This window comes from Brassica rapa, chromosome A09 (genome assembly GCF_000309985.2).
Source record: "Brassica rapa cultivar Chiifu-401-42 chromosome A09, CAAS_Brap_v3.01, whole genome shotgun sequence".
Taxonomy (NCBI): Eukaryota; Viridiplantae; Streptophyta; class Magnoliopsida; order Brassicales; family Brassicaceae; genus Brassica; species Brassica rapa.
Window position 1 is genome coordinate 18,767,334 of NC_024803.2, and position 20,677 is coordinate 18,788,010.

Here is a 20,677-nt window from a genome sequence, read left to right on the forward strand (position 1 = left end):
GTTTCGAAATTTTTTTCTGGTGCGCGGTGGCAGGTTTAGCCGGCTCTGATGTGGGGTTGTAATTCTTCCATCGATCCTGGTGTCTCGTTTTCAGGTGGTCAATGGTGGTGCGTTGTGCTAGTTTCTCCAGCTCTGCCCTTTCGTTAGTGCATCAAAGATTTCTTAAGCGCTTGGGAGTTTGTGTGGTCTGCGGCAAGTGTGGATGGTGTCTTCTCTCGGGTCTGCGGTTAGGTTCTTCTCTGTGGTCTCCGGATAGAAGCTATCATCCTTGGAGCGTATGATGACTGTCTTGTGGTTATCTTTCGTTTCGCCGTTTTCACTCGGTCGTTCATTTAGATTTCAGTGGGTGAAGTGCAAGTGTTATGAAGTTGTGCTGTCCCTTGGTCTGCAACCTACGGGTTCTTCCGGATTACTTGGTAAGGGGCTGTGGAGCTTATGCTCAATTGCGTGAGGTCTTGGAGTAGTCGATTGCCAAACATGCATCTTCATTGGCTGCTCGGGTTGGAATTTGATGATTCTTTGGCTTCTTTGAGGTGAAGCAATGGTAAGTGTGGTGTTTGTTCGTGGTTTCTCCTTCAACCCCAATAATATAGGCCTGCTACGCTTTCTCGATCAATCCTGCTTCTAACGCTGGTTGCTTCGCCTTCCTTGATTGTATGGTTATTCTCCTTTGGCGCTTAGTTATCTTGTTCTCCTTAGTTTAAGTTAGTTTCTTGGGGGTAAGTGTTTGCTTCAGTCCTTGTTTCTGGGTAGTATCTTGTTTCTACGCCGGCTTATGATTTCAGAAAGGTTGTATACCTTTGCTGACTTTGTGTGTAAAACTCTGTTTGAACCTTTTATTAATCTAATAGATGACAAAAAAAAAAAAAAAAAAAACTACTGTATGTATGTATATATACATCAAAAACAAAAGAGTATAATACTCTATAGGAAGGCAAATTTACATAACAAAAGTGAGATCTGGTATCATAACCATAGGAGGGCAAATAAATAAATAAACAAACTTAGCAACACCACCAAGAAAAGGTCTTACCTTACTACGTATCCTCATCACCTGTATTACTACCCAAACCGCAGCTACTAACCAACACTGTACATAAGATTGAACTACTGGTCATATCTCTTCTGTGTTGTTCATCATCTCAACCTTCTTCACAAACTCAGTAGTACGATTGTTTTGTCCGAGTCTTGGGTTGATGGTTCTTTGTTTTACCCTATACCAAGGGGGCTTTAGGCTTCTTCTGTATGTAATGATTTCAAACCAGCTGAAGAACTTTGATAGACCCATTTGAGCTAGCTGAAACAACCATATTTGATCTTTTTCTCCAGCAAACGCTTGAAACAAATAGGTTGTTGTCTTCCTCAATCTCCTTTCCTGATATAGGATCAATCGAACCAAACTTGTACGCGGTAATGGGCATTGGAAGAGACCGGTGATATGCATAAACCTTAGCAACGGAAAAAAACAAGGAACACCATTTGTTTTAGTCACAGAGATCACTAATAAGATAAAATATGAAATTATTTTACTAATGTCAAAAGCAACAGATTAATTCCTCCATTCACATGGAACTCTATCTGCATAAGGAATAAATAAACTCTGGAGCTAATGATTAAGTTGATGTATCAAACTATCAACATGTATCTATAATTTGGGACAAAAATTCTGTAGGAATCTCCCAAGTTTTAGATCATACCTCATTTGTCTCAGAGCCACAAGCTATATATCCATCGGCAGTAGACAAACCAACAAAGTTCTGAAAACAGACAGGAAGATGACAAATCAACCACAAAGAACATTATAAGGATTAACATAAAGCGTACAGCATTAGCTACCTTCTCGTTTGTATGGCCACCAAAAGTTAAGCCGCAAGCATTTGTGGAGAGCCCACCGTGAGTAGTTTTCTTAAGATCCCAAAGCTTTAACGTGTTATCAGTTGATGCTGTGACAAGGGTTTCGCTATCCAAGAATTTCGCGTAGCTAACTGCTTTGTTGTGTCCTGACAGTATGCACCACGGAGTTCTTAAATTCCGTGTATCGTAGCAGTATGTTCTGAAATCTGATGATCCAAAGGCTAGCAGATGAGAGGACTGTGGAGAAAATTGCACACAACAAACGTTTGCAATGTTCCTGATCGTTCCTAAGCAGTTCCTCTGCACATTCAAGTAAGAAGATTGCCTATTAGCTATAAAGCTGAATAGATAGATGTAACAACATTAACAGAGTAACCCCACGTGCTGTTTGTTCATTTATAAATATGCAGTATGATGTGCCTATGCATGTCGAGGTAAAGAAGAGCATGCCTCGTTGATGTTCCACAGCTTCACAGAACAATCATCGCTTCCACTGGCTAATTTTGTCGGACACGCTTCAGAGAAATCAACAGACCATGCCCGCTTCTCGTGCTCTATGAAATGTGAAATGGCCTGTCCTGTTGTCACATCCCATAACTGGATCCATGATAATACACTTGAATTCATTAGATAATAGGAATATCAAGAGATAATCAACCCAAATAACACTTTAAATGGTTCAGATTACCTTGATGATACCATCATAATCAGAGGAAGCTAAGTAGTTCCTGATATAGTTGTTCCAGCAAACGCCGCTAAGCTTTGATCTATTTGACATTTCTACGGCTGGATAGTGAATGTCCACAGATTCGTTGAATAGGGAATTGAACTCGAATATCTTGATTTTCTTTGAAACACCAGCCGTAGCAAAATAATCTTCGTCTCGATCAAAACCCAGAGAACAAATCACATTTGAAGTGTTGTTCAACTCCCCTGTCCTCAGAACACCTCGTGTTTCAAACTTGCTATATCGAGCATATTTGCATAATCCATCAAAGAACGCTCCAACGCGATCATCTGAGCTCCAGGTCTCACTATTTTCTTGTTCTGATATAACATTCTCATCACGGTTTCTTAGCAGATCTCTATCCGGGCGTAACCTATAACGTGCTTCAGGAAGATGAACATCTATCCTTGCTCCGAAATAAGCAGTTTCAAGCTGTCTGATGTTCGTGACCAGTCTCATTTCAGGTACACTTGAAGCAAGCGATGAGCTAGAAGCTTCTCCCACAGACAGAGGACTTATGGCACAACGTCTCTTCACAATTTCTTCAATATCTGCTTCTAAGGACACAATTTCTCCCATCAACTTTCCAGCATGCTTCTGCCTTTGCTCTTGGGACAAAACGAGGAAATGCTGTAACAGTTCAGACTCTGTGTCCTCTTGTTCAATAGCTAAAGACAAACCTTCAGCATATAAATCTGGTATTCCATTAACCACTTCAGACTGCAAGATATCCCTGATACAGAACTTACAAAAGTTTAGAAATTAATCCAACTCATGATATCGAATCAATTCAAAATGACAGGAAGGAGCTTATCAACACATAAGGGGAGCTCGTATACAAGAAAGACTATATTATTCCGAGTATAACCAAATAATTCTATCTGAAATTATTAACGAGAATATCTTCCTGTGTTTACAGACAGGAGAACACCTCCAAGTTTGGTGCACATTTACATTTCATGTATAATGAATGACCAACTAGACTATCTTCCAGTAACCCCAGTTGGAAACATGGCCTTAACCTTCTACAGAATCAAGCATACAAAAGTTCGATAACATGCTTTTTTATTACTTGAAAATTAATGCAGCGAAAGAATTTGCATTGCCTGGTTGATGGTCGGCATGAAGGCTCTGGATGAAGTAACCAGAGACAGAACCCAGCTTCCTTTGGATTCTCTGACAGAAATTTGGGCGGGAGAATCCGGTGACGGATATCAGACATTGCAGCCTCACGAGCTCTTTCACTTTGAAATTGACTAAGCAGCTGAGCGCAAAAAAAAAAAACCCCATATTAGAATGTCAACTAGAATCATTCGCTTGACCAAGCAACAGACGAATCAAAACATTAACCTAAGAGCCTAGAAGTCAACTATAATGTCGACTAAAAACATGCAACACTATCTAAACCTATGCGATAATCCATAATTTTTCACTCGTTATTCAGGCAACAGTGTCGTGAACATGTAACATTAATTAAATGCAAACTGGAGTCGTAACACGTATACAAAAAGCTTTACTTCTTGCAAATAGAAGTATAATTAGAGATACCGAACATGACCAACTCATGCTACCGCCCAGCTTATACAAAACATTATCTCATGAAAGCTCATACTAGTATGTCAAATTAAGGGGCAATGCGGTTTCAAAAATTTCAATTCAAGAATGAAAAATATTTACAATTGTAGGCAAAAAGCTACAATAAAAATGTCATCCCTCAAGTGAAATTAATAAAAACTTCCACATACCTCGAAAAGAAGGATACCCAAACTATAGATGTTTGCAGAGACTGAACGAGTCTCGCCCCTGAGCTCCTCAGGACTTGCATACCATTTCTCCTCCAACTGCTCACTCATTGACGTAAACGAACGGGCAGATGGACTACACTGAGGATGACTCGATCTTAGATGAAGCTCCTGTGTTGCGCCAACATCATTTTCAGTTTGGATATTGAGGTTGCCGCCGGCTCGTTGAAACATAGGCCACTGTCTAGAGCTTGGTCCACTTGACTTCTGCCTCTTTGCAGGGACGCCGGGACTAGAAGCAAATCCTGAATCTCCTAACCGCCTTCTAACCAGAGGTTTCTCGGGCTGACTTAAAGTATTTTTGTTCACGTTGCTGTCAGAAGACTCTCGCTGAAAACCTGAACCAACATACTTGACCTCGTTTTCCTTGAGAATTTTAAACAAAGATGGCCGAAGGTCAGATAAAACAACTCCTTGGGAATGAGAATCATCCACACGCTCCACGATCTGCCTAAAGATACGAAAACATTCAGCTTTAATAACTTCCTGACGCTCTGACTTCAACCAATCTCTCAGACTTAAGCCTTCACCTCCACAACCACTATCTGAAGGATTAGAAGTACAAGAAGATGGATTACCGCCTTTTAAAGGCAAAACATCACAAGCCTCCACCGCCAAAGGAGTGTTGCCCGAAACCTTCGCTGGAGTATTGTTCGATATTACTAAAGGGCTAGCTACAGACTGTTGATCCACATTACTAGCTTTGGATCTATTAGGCGGCGGTCCTCTGAAAGTGACACCCTTTCCCTTCAACGTTTTCTTAACAAAAAACTGAGAGAAACCAGACTGCGACAACATCTTCGTCTTGATGCCTCCATGGGCCAATGCCTCTACCGGTACAGGGTTTCGTTCAACATCATCACCAGTTGAGGTCTTGCCTGCATTTCTCAAGATACTTGTTATTACTTTGTCACCTTCCATAGAAGTGCTACTAGGCAGAAACTGAGTGCGATTGATCTCTAACCTAGCTCTACTACTTGAACTACCAACTATGGCCATGCTCGATCCTTGACAAGTTTTAACAGTCAACTCCTCAACCACGTCGTCGTCGTCATCATTGGCGTCCTGCCGGCTAGAACATGGTTCATTCTCTGTCTCATTCACATTCTTACCGTCTAGAAAATCAGCTATCACGCCAAAGGAGCTGTCAGGAGAACCGGGATCATCCCTCTGAACCTCAGCTTGAACTTGCTTGGTTTCCTGGATTTCATCCGGTTTAAGAGATTGCTGGCCGTTTTTGAATTGGATGTGAGCAGCTTCGGCTTCGTTGATGCTGCTACTCACTGAGCTTTCATCCATCATTCACTATTTTACTGTTATATAAAAAAAAATCCATTAAACAAAATAACTACTGAGAAGGTTATCAAACATAGAAAGCCAATAATCAATTTAAAATATGCATTCGAATAAGCTATTTGAATCCACAATCATCCAGTAAACAAAATAAGAAAGGTGGAATTGAAGATTGGCTTCTATTGATTCCATAAATAAAGCGTGAGAAAACTACCTTAGAGATGATTAAGAACAAGAACGAGCCGCGAGAATCGAATCGGCGAGAAGCCAATCATTGACGAACGAAGATCCACCGACGTAAAATCGGGGGGAGGGGAGGTAGAAGATAGCAATGAGGCGGTGGGAGAGGAGAGGAGAAGGGAAGGAGATGAAATCTGGAAAAACGGATATTTTTAATGTATTTGACTGTTTTTTAGTAAGCGACAGATTCGAACACCACACAGATAAAGTATTTTAACTCTTAAAAGTAATAGACTAGAGGGGAGGCCAGGGGGGGAGGCAGTGTTTTTTCTTATCCCTATCGGCCCTTTTAGTTTCTCAATGTTTACAGTAATCTGTCATTATTCTTATCTTTCTTTCCAGTTTTTTTTAGTTTTAACAAAATTTAGAAACCATTTTGGAGAAATTTCATGTTTATCACTTACATATTACCATTTTTCATCTTTACCACCATTAAAAATATTTTTTCAAAAATATTTTTTTCATTAAGTAGCAAAAGACTTTTATACACTTATTCTCTCTATATATATAATGAATTATTATTTAAATAAATAAAAAAAAAATTTTAATGTTTTTTGAATTATACTTTTTCAAATTCGAACTTTTGAAAATCGAAAATTATGTTTGAAATTATTTTTAAAATTTTTTTAAAGTATTTATTTATATATTTATTAGAATACTAAATTTCATACTCCAAAAACCCTACCTTACCCACCCCTCAATTCTAAACTCTAAATCTAGATTAGTTAATCCTAAGAGTATAAGTGTCTTCTACCCTTCATTAGGTAAAAGTGATTAGTGTATACATGAAAACTGATACTATGAATGTGGTATTTATGGCAATTTCCAACCCATAATATCTCATCTCACAAAGCCGTAGATGCAAAATTGAACTCTATGATTTGCTTATTAACTCAAATTGATTGTTTTACGCTGATAAAAAAACGTGACAAATACAAATCTCAAGTAAAACGCTTAATCGCATTTATGATAGGAGCATCTGTATCTTTTCGTTGTTTCTCAATGAAATATATTGATATTCCGAACAAGGTCTATCACTGATCATAAATCCATATTAGATTTGATTCACATTTATAAAGTGCAGAATTATTATCATTCACAAGGGCGAAAAAATTATTAAATGCACCATGTGATTTTGTTAAGAAATAATTAGTTATATATACATCAAAAATTTCAAAATTAGAAAAATACTCACGCGTTTCAAAATCCCAAATCACTATATAACATTTTATCTTCATTTCTTATTTTGCCTCTACCTTTCTTTGGGAAAATTGGGAAAATAGAACAAGTAAACTAAGGTATTGTCCCTTTAGAACAAAATAAACTTTTGTCACTTTTGGACATTCACTACCCTTTTTGTATATAAAAATTCATATTAATTTTTTTAGAAGGCAAAAAATTCTGAAAAAATTGTATATTAGATGTAGATAAACAACTGCATATAAGAAAAATAAATTTGGATTCAAAAAATGTTTGAATAATAATTTCAAAAATGGGGTAAAGGGGTTAGAAAATCAGATCTACCATCTACGGAGGTTTAGAATATATAATCTAACAAAGACATAGTGATCTACTAGTCGTAGCATGCACAATACACCGAAAACATAAACAACTACTGGAGAAGAATATAAATTCCTCATTCCCTCTATGCTCTACGTAACTGGTAGATTTGATGCGCTACAAAAACTAATTAACCTACTAAGGTAGGAAATGCATTATTCGGATTGTATTTTTGTCTACACCAGTGGTATACAATATTCTACCAGGTCTTCTAATTTCTAAATAGATAGAATGCAAATTCTACCTAATAAAATTACAAAATCCGGAAATCTAGCCAAAAACGGTTAGGAAATATTCAGAAAATCTTTTAAATGTTTTGAATTTCCTTTTTTAATTGTCTTTCCTAAAATCTTGTTTTCTTGTTCAACATACCACGATTTCTGAAATTCAACGTGGAAGTTTTCTTCATTTTTTAGTTCTTTCAAACTTTTGTCATTCTAAAATATGAAGATTAACATATATGCTTCATGTGGTTTGTGGAAATCGTCGATGAACAATGGATGGGGATTTCTTGTTGATGAAGAAAAAGGAGGCAGGTTACTTACTTTGGACACAAGTTCAAGCTTTGAAAACCTAAAGGCTATGGTGTGTGAAGACTTTGGAATTGATGTAAACATGGTCAATATAGAGCTGAGTTATTTACCTTCCGATTTGATCAATAGCATCTACTCACCCCCTGTTATCATCACCAGTGAAAGACAAGTTCGAAATTTTCTTACATATGTAAAGAACAAAGCTTCGACGCAGTTGTGTGTGAGTACTCAAGCCTCTAACATAGCGGAAGAAGGTAGTGAGTCGCCTAACAGAGAGGAAGCGCTTATGGAGTCTGACGATTCAAGTGATATGGATTCAGAACAAGATGTTGAGGTACCTGACAGTGAAGATGACAAAAAGTGTGACAAAGAAAAGATCAATGAAGATGGTGTTCGCTTTTCTTTGGTGGATGTTGTGAAGAAGGGTCAATCTTTTACTTCCAAAACACTTTTGAAGGCAGCATTCGAAATATGTGCAATGAAAAATAATTTCGACTACGTGGTTGTCAGATCGGATAAAAAAGTATGGTACATTCGTTGCTCAGATGATGACTGCACATGGCGTGTTCGTGCAGAGGGTTTAACAGGCTCATCGTATTTTATCATCAAAAAGTATGTACCTGATCATTCATGTGCTGCCTCCAATAGGAAGGGTTCTGTTAGGACAGTTTCAGCAAAAACAGTGGGTACTCTGATCATGCATAAGTATGAAACTGCTAAAGAAGGACCGAGATCGGATGATATAATCCAGTATATGCGTATGGTATATGGAGTTGAGATATCCTATTCTTTGGCGTGGGATGCACGTGAATATGCAATCAACGCAGTTAAAGGTATTCCGGAGAAAGGTTATGAAAAAATTCCTAAATACTTGCATATGATGAAGGAAGCTAATCCAGGGTCACACACATTTTATGAAAGGGATACAAAAGGGAGATTCAAATACCTCTTCATCTCGTTTGGTCAGAGTGTTCGCGGTTTCTATGCTGCAATTAGAAAAGTTATTGTGGTGGATGGACTTTTTTGAAGAGCAAATACAAAGGAGTATTACTAGTTGCTACAGCATTAGATGGAAACTCGAGTTTATATCCTATTGCCTTTGGAGTTGTCGACTCAGAGAATGACCTCGCGTGGAACTGGTTTATGAGACAACTTAATATGGTCATTGCTGACGACCATAGTTTAGCTTTTGTGTCTGATAGGAATTCCTCAATTGCTAAAGCTATTGCGAGAGTGTACCCGCAAGCTCATCATGGAATTTGCATTCACCACTTGCTGAATAATGTTGTAACATATTTCAGCGGGAAAGGTGTGGCTGGTTTGGTTGCTAAGGCTTCTAAAGCTTATCGAGCTGCTGATTTTCGTAAGGTCTTCACTGCTATTTTCGCTATTAGTCCTGAAATTGGACAGTATCTCATAGATGCCGATGTGAGGAAGTGGGCTCGTTGTCAGTTTCCGGGTTACAGATATGATATTAGGACTACTAACCCTGCGGAGTCGATAAATGCAGCTTTGCGTACGCCTAGAGAGTTTCCAGTGATACCTTTGTTGGACAGCATTAGGGAAATGATGACTCGATGGTTTTTTAAACGTAGAACTTTAAGTTCTAAGCATTCGAAGCCACTAACCATTGCTGTGGAGAAGAAGATTGACAGAAGGATTGAGAAGGGTAAGACATTTAAGGTGTTTCCCGTTAGCGATCATAGGTTTTTAGTTCAAGGTGACACTTTCGACTGCTCGGTAGACTTGGTCAGACGCACGTGTTCATGTGGGAAATTCGATCTGATGAAAATCCCATGCAGGCACGCCATAAAAGCAGGCTTCAGTGTTGGAATAAGACCACACACACTCACAGACGACATGTACACTACTGCCTCATGGCGCTCGGCTTATGAAGAAAGCATAAATCCTATTAGCGTCCCTGAAGATGCATGGAAACTCCCATCTCATGTGGAGAAGTCAAAAATGCTTCCTCCAGAGAGTAGACGAGCTGCGGGTAGGAGAAAGAAACGCAGATACGAGACAGCCGAAGATAAGATCCGTTCGTCACAAGGAACTCAACGCTCTACAGTTCGGAAATGCAGTCGATGTGGGATTGAAGGTCACAACAGGAGAACATGTGATTTAGCAATATAAGATTCTCAATTTGTTCAATGCAAGTTATGTTTCAGAGACTATGTTTTTCTTTTTATTTCGTTTTATGCAAGTTATGATTGAGAGACTATGTGTTCTTCATGTTTTATGCAAGTTATGTTTCAGAATTTTCATGTTGAATTTTAGATCTAATAGACTATGTGTTTTCTTCTTCAGATGATGATTGGAAGTTATGTTTCAGTTTGTTCATGTCAAATGATCCAACTGGAAATCGTTTAGGTCTAAACATTAGAATTCTATAGAAGTTTTATTTTAACATTAAACAGAGAACCATTACATTATCAATCACGTTTGGACCAGAGACATAAAATAGTGAGAATGGATCCTAAACAACCTACATCAATCGAATTCTTATGTTTCATAACTTCCTCCTCAACTGTCTTCTTCATGGAACTTCTCAGATCTTCAATTTCCTCGCCAATTCTCGTTTGATGCTCATCCATCCTCTGAATCTCATCTAACAGAGCCTCGTCTACCCACTTAAAAAGATGGATTTCGTTCTTTCTCTGTTTGAAAACACAAAAACAAGTCAATCTCACATATGTTCATTCTCTGATCATATTGAATAATGATGAATAAGTAATTACAGATTTACCTGTATCCCAATCTCGCATCTGAAGAACCGTCGATATGGGTTCTCTTCTGTTTTTGAAACATATGTGACAATCCCCTTCCCACACCAGCATCTGGAAGGGATCCCTTCATTGTGATTCATGTTCGTCATTCTTTGTTGAGGAGGAACGAGATGTTTTTTTCGAGATGTAGGAGAAACAAACGATGGAATATATAGGATTTCAGGCCATTTGATGGTCTTATATAAGATTTTTTTTAGGTCAAACAATCTTCCTCTCGGGTTGGAAGTTAGGGTAAAGTTGTATGTGTTTTGATTATTAAGATTTGTCTTGATTAGTAAGATCTTTTTCTGATTTAAAAGGTTTATGTGGATTCAATGGGTTGAGATCGTTTGTCATACTTCAGTAGCATTTAGGGTATACATAGGGGTTGAATAATGTTTGTCATTCTTTAGTGGCGTTTAGGGCATAGATAGGGGTTGAAATGGTTTGTCTTACTTTAATGTCAAATAGGGAATATTTAGGGGTTGATAAGAATTGTCATTCTTTAGTGGCATTTAGAGCATAAATAAGGTTTCAAATGAATTGTCTTACTTTAGTGTCAAATAGGAAATATTTAGTGGTTGATAAGGATTGTCTTCGCATACCACTCATTTAGGGAATATTTAGGGGTTAATAAGCATTGTCACAACACATAAATCGAACAACTAAATGTTTCAAATAAAGTAAAAACTAAAGAGTAACTACAAGAATCAAATTCAAGAGTCAAATAAGAGAGCCAATAACAACCTATTTCCTTAACAAGTAATAAACGAAAGAACTTCAATCAAGTTCCACTAGAGGATTTGTGATCGTCTTTGGAGGAGTGTATTGTGCCATTCTCAAAATAAGCTCAGGATCATTGGCAGCTTCCCATAGGTCGTAAACAATCTTTTGGCGCGCTTCTCGAATGTTGTTGTCATTCACCAGGGCGAAATCCAAGCCTAGAAGATGACATTCAATGTGCTTCAAGGCATACACTCCACAATCACTGCTACTCTTGTTTAATAAGTAGGGCATTGGGGCGTAACTGACAGTATATTGCTTGACCTTGAGTTGCTGCCGATTCTTTGATGAGTGAACAGATTTGACAATCCTAGGGATGAGAATGGCAAATGGCTCTACTTCCTTGTTGTATTTCAATCCCTCACAGTCAAAGACCTCTATCGACCGAGAAACAAAGTTGACACACATAGAGATCCAGTGTTTACCGACATTTAGAGGCACATACATGCGTGTGACGTCAAGATCCCACGTCAGTCCTGTTCGTCCGTGTGGTGGAAGTTCACCAATGCCGTACCGGTGAAGCAATTCAGATACTTTGAATTTCTTCTTGTCCTTCCTGAAACTCATCGAAAGAGGTCTTCATTTGATTACTGAACATGCAGCTCATGAATGCTACTTTTGTTGGTTCCCATCGTCGCAAAGTAGTCCTCTCAGTGAATAAGTACATCATAGCATCAATTTCCTGAAAGTTTTATAATAGATTGTAACTCATGTACTGAAAATATCAAGGAACACATTTAGACTTACGTGATTCAAAAGCCACTCTGTAGGTCCCATGACGCGTGCTGCTAACACACTTGTTAACATAGAAGGTCCAATTTTCAGTTCACTGCAATGCAAAATTCAGTTAAAAATGATACTATTCTAACGTTTTGAGAAACAATATAAACTTACTTGGAAGTTGAGGACCACTCAATTATTTTGGCCCATCCATCCTCAGGGACAAACACTAGTGAGTGATCAATGTCATGCACCCGGTCCTCAAGTAATTCCTCATCTTTTAGAGTAGGTGGTTTCCAATTCGGAGGCTTAAATGAAGACAGTGGAGTAACCCATTCTGCTGGTTCGTCGTCCTTGATTTTTTGTGAGGGATCAAAGCCTTTAACATGTGATGCTTGAGAAAGGTTTCCCACGGCGTCTTGTAAAAATTCTTGTGTCCCCTTATCTACATAGGTCGATGATTGTGACAAATTCTTCAAAAAATCAAACATGTCATCGTCATCAGTTTTAACTTCCTGTAAATAAAGCGAAGCATAACAACATTAATAGGAAATAGAGTCAACATATTCACAAAATTACATTACAAAATAGCCAAGCTAACATGTCATAGTTATCAGTTCACTTCATAGCAAACAAAAAGATACATTACAAGCCGATATGCAACATAGCACAATACAAGGACATTACAAAATAGTCAAACCACATAAACACTTACAACGGAAGATGTTTCGTCCTACATAATTCAAAGCTTCATGTTTTGGTTACCTTTCTTACTGGCCGAGGGCTACGACGAAGCGGAGGAGGATCAACACTCACAGATGCCTTGCCTTTGCCTTTTCCCTTTGCTCCTGAAGGACCCGGACTCTGTGATGATTTCTCTTGCTCTTTCCCAAGTGTTGCAGAAGGACAGAGAATCTCAGATGCTATGTCTCGTCCCACTGCAACTGAAGGACCCGTAATCTGCGACACTGTTGCCTTCAGTTGAGCCATCTCATTGTCGACCTTGTCAAAACGCTCTTGTATGTCCTTCTGCAGCAGCTCCTTAAAAGAATTGAAAGAAGAGTTGAACAAACCTTCAATGAAGGTCTTCATATCACCGGAGACAACACTGTTATGTTCAGCCGCTCTTTGACAAAGAAGTTGTTTCTTTCGAGACTCGACACCAGGATCAATTAGCTTACGCTTCCCCCTTTTTGTAACAACAGCTGGTTCCTCTTCAACAACAGCCGGTTCCTCCACAGGTGTTTCTGTGACATTTTCAACTTCGACATCCTCTTCTGCGTCAGATAACTCCATATTTGGAGGCAGAGTCTCAACTTCCCAAGTGAATTGCTTCCAGTCTTGTTTGGCACTGATCAGAGCAACAATGCGATTGACTCTTTCGTCATTCTTCTCATCTTCCCTAAAGAACTCAGCATTATCAGTTGCATCCAAGCTCCCAGTAGATGATATAAACGGGAACAGCTCTCCCTGAAAAAAATGAAACAATAAGCTTCAGTTGTTCGATTATTGAACTCAACTTTAATATAAGAAAGATAACTACCTTATCAAAGTTGGACTCTAGGCTGGTGATATCTTGATATGATACTTTTCCACTTCCTTTCCAATTCCTACATCTCACTTTCGTCAAGTTGTTTTTGATCTTTTTACCCACCATAGAACCGATGTCTGGGATTGCCTCCATAATCCATATCTGAAACGCATATGAGAATCCATCCAATACATAGCTGTTCTTCAGATGCACATCTTCCCTTGCTTTGAATATTGATGCAAGCAGCTCATCATAGGCGCGAAGACCCCAAGGATACATCCTCATTTTCTCAAAATCCATCACCAAACGGATGAACTCGTGAGGGATAAACACTCTCAAATCCTTCGCAATGACGAATCCATGTATTATACACAGATACACTAGTCGCACCCTGTCCACATACGTCCACTCCTTACAGACTTTAAGGAGCTCATCCCTTATAACCAATAAGTTGATCTTCTTATTTTCCTTCAGCACCGTGCTCCAGAACCCCTTATCACTCTTCCAGTTATTGAAGTCTACGTCGGGTTCTTCTTTGAACTTCAATCCAGTCACAGCATAAAACTCTTGCATAGAAAACCTGAGAGGCCTCTTTGCAAATAGAAACCACAACTCGTGAAGCTTGGAAACCTTGAGCTGCTTGCATATGAAACTGTGAATAACCTTTCCTGAGTAAATAAGCTTGTTCTCTACGATTGCCAGAATCGGACCGAAGACAGGGTCTTTCAAAACTTCTTGATACTCATCCCTGAGAACCACCTTCAGCGTCCCCAGAATCGTGCGCCTACAGGTGTTGTTAATCTTATCAATCTTGGTCTCAGCTCCTTCTTCAATAAAGCGTTTTGGAAACTGGTAATCCATTCCTATAAAACATGAAATCAAAAACATCAACTCATTAGCCTTTTAAGTCCATTACGAATTCAAAACACAAAGCAAATTCAATACCAAACAAAATATAACTCAGAATCGTATAGAACAAGAACTACGATGACCTCACAATCAACTCAACCCACAAACGAAAATCAAAATGCGATTCGATTTGTATTTTTAAACAATTCATGCTCTTTATACTACATGCACGTAAACAAAAACGGAAAAAAATCAGAAAGGGGATTTCCAAACCCTAACCTTCAATTCTCTGTAATCGATGATTCAAAAAGAGTAAAGACGACAGAAGGAGGACGAAGGAGAGATGTGACGACGATATCAACGTCTCCGACGAACTTGAACGGATAAAATAAAGAGAGAGTCGACGGCGGAATCGCCTTTTGTTCCTTATGAAACGGGAGTCGGAGACAAAGAAAGTGAAGCAATTTTTCACTGAATCCGTTTGTTTTTTACTTCTTACTATTAACCTATTTTATTAAAAAGGACAAAACAGGTTTTTCATTTTTTTTTGTTCTAAAGGGACAAAGTTTGGGTTTTTTATTGTAAGGGGACAAAGATATGCTTTTTTTGTTCCTTATCGGCAAAAATCCCTTTCTTTTATCACTATTTTCTTTCTTCATCTCTCCATTCTATTTCTTCATGTTTCATCTTCTTTCGTCATCCTCATTCTCTTTCTTCATCTCTTCATTCTCTTTTTTTCATGTTCCAATTTCTTTTTTCATCCTCATCTAATCTTCATTTTAGATTTTTATGGCACAAATCTCACTTTCTTTTATTTCATTGACATCAGTGTTTTGGCACTAACCACCACCGATGTCCTCCTCTTCCTCATCCCTTCCTTGCCAGCATACCCAATCTATGAATATATCTATTAGGCTTTTGGGGGTTAGGGATTGTGATTAATTTTAGGGTCTCAGCAAGTAGGGAATGTACATCTCGTTCTAATTTTTAACTTAGATGTTATATAAAATGTTAGTGCATATCTTGTTTACTAGGAAACTATGCTTACCAGGTAACATGGTTTGTTGCGGATACTTTATTTGTTAGCTGATACATTGGTTCGCTAACTGATAGATTGGTTTGATGTATGATCTGTTAATTGATATATTGTTTGGTTACTTCAGACTTTCTGTCGGAGGAGGAGAGCAGAGTCATATACAAACAGTCGGTACTCAAGGATCGTACGGAAGGACTGAGTGTTGTTCTGGTGGATCCTCTCTTAAAGAAGCATGTGGTTGATCTAAGGAAGTGGAAGATGGGTGGAAGGTGGAACTACGTCTTCGTTGATGGTTGGAACCAAGTTGTCTCCACCAACACGTTTAAGGTCGGCGACATCTATCATGTCTGGTCTTTTCGATCCCGAGGAGGTAACCTCTGCTTTGCTCTCGTCCCTCCTAGAAACTCCAGCGATTCTGGTCACGGCGGCTCTAATTCCTGCCTCTCTTCTTGGTGATGCTTGATACTACTCTGTTTATTTCATAGCCTATGGTCTCACGTTAGAAGCATTTATCTTTCCAGATAATATAATTTTGCAGTGCAGTTATTTTTTTCTCTTGATAGTAGAGAAGTTTGTTTTTTTTCCTGTTTTGGTTCAGTGATATCATCTTCTGTAGTAGACTGAGTATCAAATCTCAAATGAATCAAAACGAGATTATTTTAAAAGCATTAAACTCAATAAGAACATTTGATAATGCCAATATATTTACTTTGCAAACAATGCAACATTTTCCAGGCGATTTCCATCTCTTCTTCTGTCCGCTGATTGCAGGAACCAAAAAAGAATGAGATGAATCAAACAACCATCTTACAAAAGCATAGAATTAGATGTATATGTCTACAACACTTAGTAGTGCAGTTATATAGTCCAGAGACAGAACTGTCACCAGTGCAGATGTTGATTTGGCAATTATACACTACTAATTTACCGTATATGTACCCTGGCCTTGTCGAACCTGTAAAGCTTCTTTTTTGTAGACAATCGTCTTTTAGTATTTTTAAAAATAAATATATGGAAATAAAAAAATACCTTCATATAAAAAAATTTGGACCCCTTTTTGTTTTTAATATAAAGATATACATGTATTTTTTAAAAAAAAAAACCGGGCTCTTATCTATTAAGAAATAGAGAGACAACAAATTGGGCTCGGATTCCCCTCCCTATCTAAGCCGGCCCTGTGTGTAGTAATCTGAATCTCTTCTGTAGCTTCTATAGGTACCACCATTTTCAATAACAAAAAGAAAAAAAATACTCCGAATCAATGAACTGTCTCAGAGTTTCAACATCGCAATCTAGAACTTTTTCTCAAAAGTGTTTCACTTTTGTCTCGCCAAGAGCTCTTTTGCTGGTTGAATACGGCAGTCTTAACCAACCAGCTCAAAATCTGAATCAAGGGCTGATTCTATCAAGTGTATATGCGTATGTATAGCTTGAAAACCAAACACATAAACTTAAATTATATGCCATTGCTTCACAGCTTTCTTAAGGCTGCTCAATATTCCACTTGTTATCTATATCATCAATCAGTCATTAACGATAAACTAACAAACCGTTTATGATTTTGATTGAATCATCCATATTTTAAAGTTTATATAAAAAGTTCAAATAGTTTGGTCTTTTACGACACTGGGATAAGCCGTATTCATTAAAGAAGTAGACATCATTAATAAAAAAGTTCTGTTAATTCCCTACAATGAAAATGCAAAAGGGGTGTTCAAAACAAAAAAAAAATGCAAGAGGAAGAAAATGGAATGAGAAAAAGGAAGTTGCTCAGAGGTTACGTGATGCTAGACACGCAAACCTCTGGCTCAGATATATAACTCTAATCATAGAAGTTTAGCTTAAATTAGCTGATAAAACTGTACAAAAAAATGTGTTGATAGTACATATGTTTGCACCCCGCAGTTTCCTCATAAAGAGGCAGATGCTTTTGTACGTACCCCGGAATCTTGACCAGTACAAACGTCTTTGTAGCTTATCATCTCCACAGACGGGTGATAATTACAAACAATTGTGCCCAGCAATCTTTATATTAGACTCATATAACTTTAACGTCCTTACAAAGCAATAAATTTCTTATAAAATTTTACAGATTTAGTTATAGGCTTATATTAAAAATAAAAAATAATGGGCTTTGATTATGGTTACTGCAAAAATTTACAGATTTAGGAATATATCATACATTGAAGAAAGTATTCCTATTTTTTTAAACTGCTTCTCATTTTCTTTGAAAAGGAAATATTTTTGAAAAAGCCATTTTTTTATTTTTTTACTTTTCGAATTTTTAATACTTATTGATTTTATATATATAATAATTAATTAAATAAAATTATAAATAAATATATAATTATCATTTATATCTTTAATAAAATCTTATTTAATCACTCTGATTTTCAGAGACTAATTTGGAAAACAAAAACTAAAAAGAGGCTATTCAAGATGTTTGTCCAACTAAATAACATAGTTTAATTATAATTTTAAATTTTAATTTTTTTTTAATAAATTCTAATTTTTAGTGTTACTTCAAATGTATCAATTATCAAAAGACTTATTTCACAATCAGTAAAGTCGATTATATCACGCCTTAAGCCTTTTAAGCTCAAAATATTCATGTAATGTTTAGAGCCGGCTTAATTTAGCAATCACTGCGTCACATGGCCCATTCCACCGTAATATTTTTTTTTATATGTATGAATTAAATATAATTTTAGTTTAAATTTAGATAGTATTATAAACATAGTAATATAAAATATTTTTGAAACAAAACAGTTGGTTAGTTTAATCATAATTCTAAATGTTTGATATCAAAATAATATTTTTTAGAAAATAAAATTGATAATTGTAGCTTAAAAAAGAAATTGCCCAAGGGCCCCTAATTATATTGAGCCGGCCATGTACTGTTTCCCCATCATGGAGTTTGTAACGTCGAGCATACACTTGCACAATCAGTGAATGATACTATTCCTTATTAGTGCTTTTATTATTTTCCCTTAATTATCATATTCAAGTATTAATTGCATTACCCCCACAAGCATTAAATTCTCATTATTCTTTTTTGGATTTTATTATTTATCCACGGAGTCAACACCAGTTACCATATATCACACAACTTCTTTCACATTCCAAGCGAAAGGAGGAAGAAGATGAAGCTAAAATGGGAATCAATCTCTACTCTTCACCAAAACGTCTTCCTCGTCAAGGTCCTCGCTGCCGTTTTCATAACCGGTCTCGCCTTCCGCTTCTACGCCGTCCGCTTCGGCCAAGTGTCGGTGAACGAAATCTCCGATCCTCAGATCTCTCCTCCTTCGGTTATCATATCGGAGAACGAGGATCTCCTCCCCATCGGTATGATCATCATCTTCATTTATCAACCACACTACAATCTCGTAGCAGTCACATTCGTTAAGCTTCTTTGTTTCTGAGATCTAGGGATTTAGAGAGATTAGTTCAATTAGTATTTGATCATTTAGCTCAAGCTTGTTCAGTTGTTATGGTTCTTTATTCGTTTGTTTGAATCTATTCCCATAATTTCATCTCCTCAGGTGTGTGTTCATGGTTTTTTTTTTTTTTTTTGTAAAAGTGTTGAATACTTGTGGTGATGATGATTAAGAATCTGTTTTTGTTTGTATTAGATATTGAGGTGGAGAAGTGTGATCTCTTCACGGGGAAATGGATCAGAGACCCTTTAGGACCAATCTATACCAATGGCTCATGTGGTGTCGTCGTTGATAGTCACCAGAATTGCATTACCAATGGCCGTCCTGACTCCGGTTTTCTCTACTGGAAATGGAAGCCTAACGACTGCTCCCTGCCCCGCTTCGACGCTCTTAGGTTTCTGCAGCTTATGAGGAACAAGTCTTGGGCTTTCATTGGTGACTCCATTTCGCGTAACCATGTCGAGTCTTTGCTTTGCATGCTCTCCACTGTAAGCACTGCAGCTTTTAATCCTTTCTCTTTGTAGACTTTTCAAGTGATAAGTGTTTTTGTTTTTCAGGTTGAAAAACCGGTTGAAGTGTACCACGACGAGGAGTACAGATCAAAGCGTTGGCTTTTTCCTCTACATAATCTGACAATCTCCAACATCTGGTCACCGTTTCTTGTTAAAGCAGCCATTTTTGAAGACTCAAGTGGTGTCTCATCTGCTGCAGTCCAGCTTCACCTTGATATACTCGACAACACATGGACTGATCTGTTTCCCAGCATTGACTTTGCCATCATCTCTTCCGGGGAATGGTTCTTGAAAACCGCGGTCTACCACGAGAATGCTACTCTTGTTGGCTGCCATGGCTGCCCGCAAAGTTCCAACATAACGGACTTAGGATTCGACTATGCTTACAACACGTCCTTGCGCCATGTGATGGACTTCATCGCAAGATCCAACACTAAAGGCATGATCTTTTTCCGGACTTCGATACCTGATCACTTTGAAAACGGTGAATGGCATAACGGAGGGACCTGTAAGAAAACAGAACCGGTGAACGAGGATGAGGTCGAGATGAAAGTTTTGAACAAGATATTGAGAGATGTAGAGATTAGTCAGTTCGAGAGGGTAAATACAGAGATGGGTCAGGAGGCTGGGCATTTTAAGCTTCTGGACTTTGCCGGAATGTTGCTGACCCGACCCGATGGGCACCCGGGTCCGTATAGAGAGTTCAGGCCGTTTGATAAGGACAAGAACGCAAAGGTACAGAACGATTGTCTGCATTGGTGCTTGCCTGGTCCGATTGATTACTTGAACGATGTTATATTGGAGATCATAGTGAATGGCTGAATCAAAAACACCGGTTTGGTCTTCGTGTAAATTGATAAAGTTGAAGAAGTTGGATAGAGCTCATTGAAGAATTATAAAACCCAGTTTGGTTCATGATAGTTATTATTATGGATCGATTTTTGTAAAGTGATATTTTTTCGTGGGTTTTCTGTTATATATGCAAAAGTAAGAGATTTCGAGTGAATATGAAAATTAATACAATCTTGGGTG

The 20,677-nt window shown here is 37.9% G+C and overlaps 6 protein-coding genes across 8 annotated transcripts; 3 read left to right on the top strand and 3 right to left on the bottom strand.

Moving 5' to 3' along the window:
- Positions 1–896: 896 nt before the first annotated feature.
- On the bottom strand, positions 897–6,170 carry LOC103833904 (protein SPA1-RELATED 2). Of its 2 annotated transcripts, none has more exons than XM_009109949.3 (8): positions 5,891–6,170; positions 4,327–5,696; positions 3,688–3,845; positions 2,543–3,314; positions 2,305–2,451; positions 1,837–2,154; positions 1,698–1,757; positions 897–1,448 (listed from the first exon to the last, which is right to left on the bottom strand). In XM_009109949.3, the coding sequence occupies exons 2-8, from the start codon at positions 5,683–5,685 to the stop codon at positions 1,257–1,259; spliced, it is 3,006 nt and encodes a 1,001-aa protein (XP_009108197.1). In that variant the 5' UTR covers positions 5,686–5,696; positions 5,891–6,170; the 3' UTR covers positions 897–1,256. The 2 variants fall into 2 exon arrangements, with proteins under 2 accessions (XP_009108197.1, XP_033135126.1); XM_033279235.1 differs by having other exon boundaries at positions 4,327–5,699; positions 5,891–6,141.
- Positions 6,171–7,965: 1,795 nt separating this feature from the next.
- Positions 7,966–10,145, top strand: LOC108869314. The gene is made up of 2 exons (XM_033278374.1): positions 7,966–8,979; positions 9,039–10,145. Exons 1-2 carry the CDS (start codon positions 7,966–7,968, stop codon positions 10,143–10,145), a joined length of 2,121 nt encoding a protein of 706 aa, XP_033134265.1.
- A 299-nt stretch (positions 10,146–10,444) lies between these two features.
- On the bottom strand, positions 10,445–10,878 carry LOC117127728 (uncharacterized protein At4g04775-like). The gene is made up of 2 exons (XM_033278375.1): positions 10,759–10,878; positions 10,445–10,669 (listed from the first exon to the last, which is right to left on the bottom strand). The coding sequence occupies exons 1-2, from the start codon at positions 10,876–10,878 to the stop codon at positions 10,445–10,447; spliced, it is 345 nt and encodes a 114-aa protein (XP_033134266.1).
- A 556-nt stretch (positions 10,879–11,434) lies between these two features.
- On the bottom strand, positions 11,435–15,012 carry LOC103833955. 2 transcript variants are annotated; one of them, XM_033279236.1, is made up of 6 exons: positions 14,940–15,012; positions 13,824–14,674; positions 13,046–13,750; positions 12,455–12,795; positions 12,308–12,389; positions 11,435–12,242 (listed from the first exon to the last, which is right to left on the bottom strand). In XM_033279236.1, exons 2-6 carry the CDS (start codon positions 14,670–14,672, stop codon positions 12,087–12,089), a joined length of 2,133 nt encoding a protein of 710 aa, XP_033135127.1. In that variant the 5' UTR covers positions 14,673–14,674; positions 14,940–15,012; the 3' UTR covers positions 11,435–12,086. The 2 variants fall into 2 exon arrangements, with proteins under 2 accessions (XP_033135127.1, XP_009108250.2); XM_009110002.3 differs by having other exon boundaries at positions 13,824–14,982.
- A 306-nt stretch (positions 15,013–15,318) lies between these two features.
- Positions 15,319–16,364, top strand: LOC103833905 (B3 domain-containing protein At2g32645). The gene is made up of 2 exons (XM_018653477.2): positions 15,319–15,711; positions 15,824–16,364. Exons 1-2 carry the CDS (start codon positions 15,657–15,659, stop codon positions 16,150–16,152), a joined length of 384 nt encoding a protein of 127 aa, XP_018508993.1. The 5' UTR covers positions 15,319–15,656; the 3' UTR covers positions 16,153–16,364.
- A 2,408-nt stretch (positions 16,365–18,772) lies between these two features.
- On the top strand, positions 18,773–20,668 carry LOC103833906 (protein trichome birefringence-like 23). Its single transcript, XM_009109951.3, has 3 exons — positions 18,773–19,041; positions 19,329–19,621; positions 19,691–20,668. The coding sequence occupies exons 1-3, from the start codon at positions 18,840–18,842 to the stop codon at positions 20,465–20,467; spliced, it is 1,272 nt and encodes a 423-aa protein (XP_009108199.1). The 5' UTR covers positions 18,773–18,839; the 3' UTR covers positions 20,468–20,668.
- The last annotated feature ends 9 nt before the right edge of the window (positions 20,669–20,677 follow it).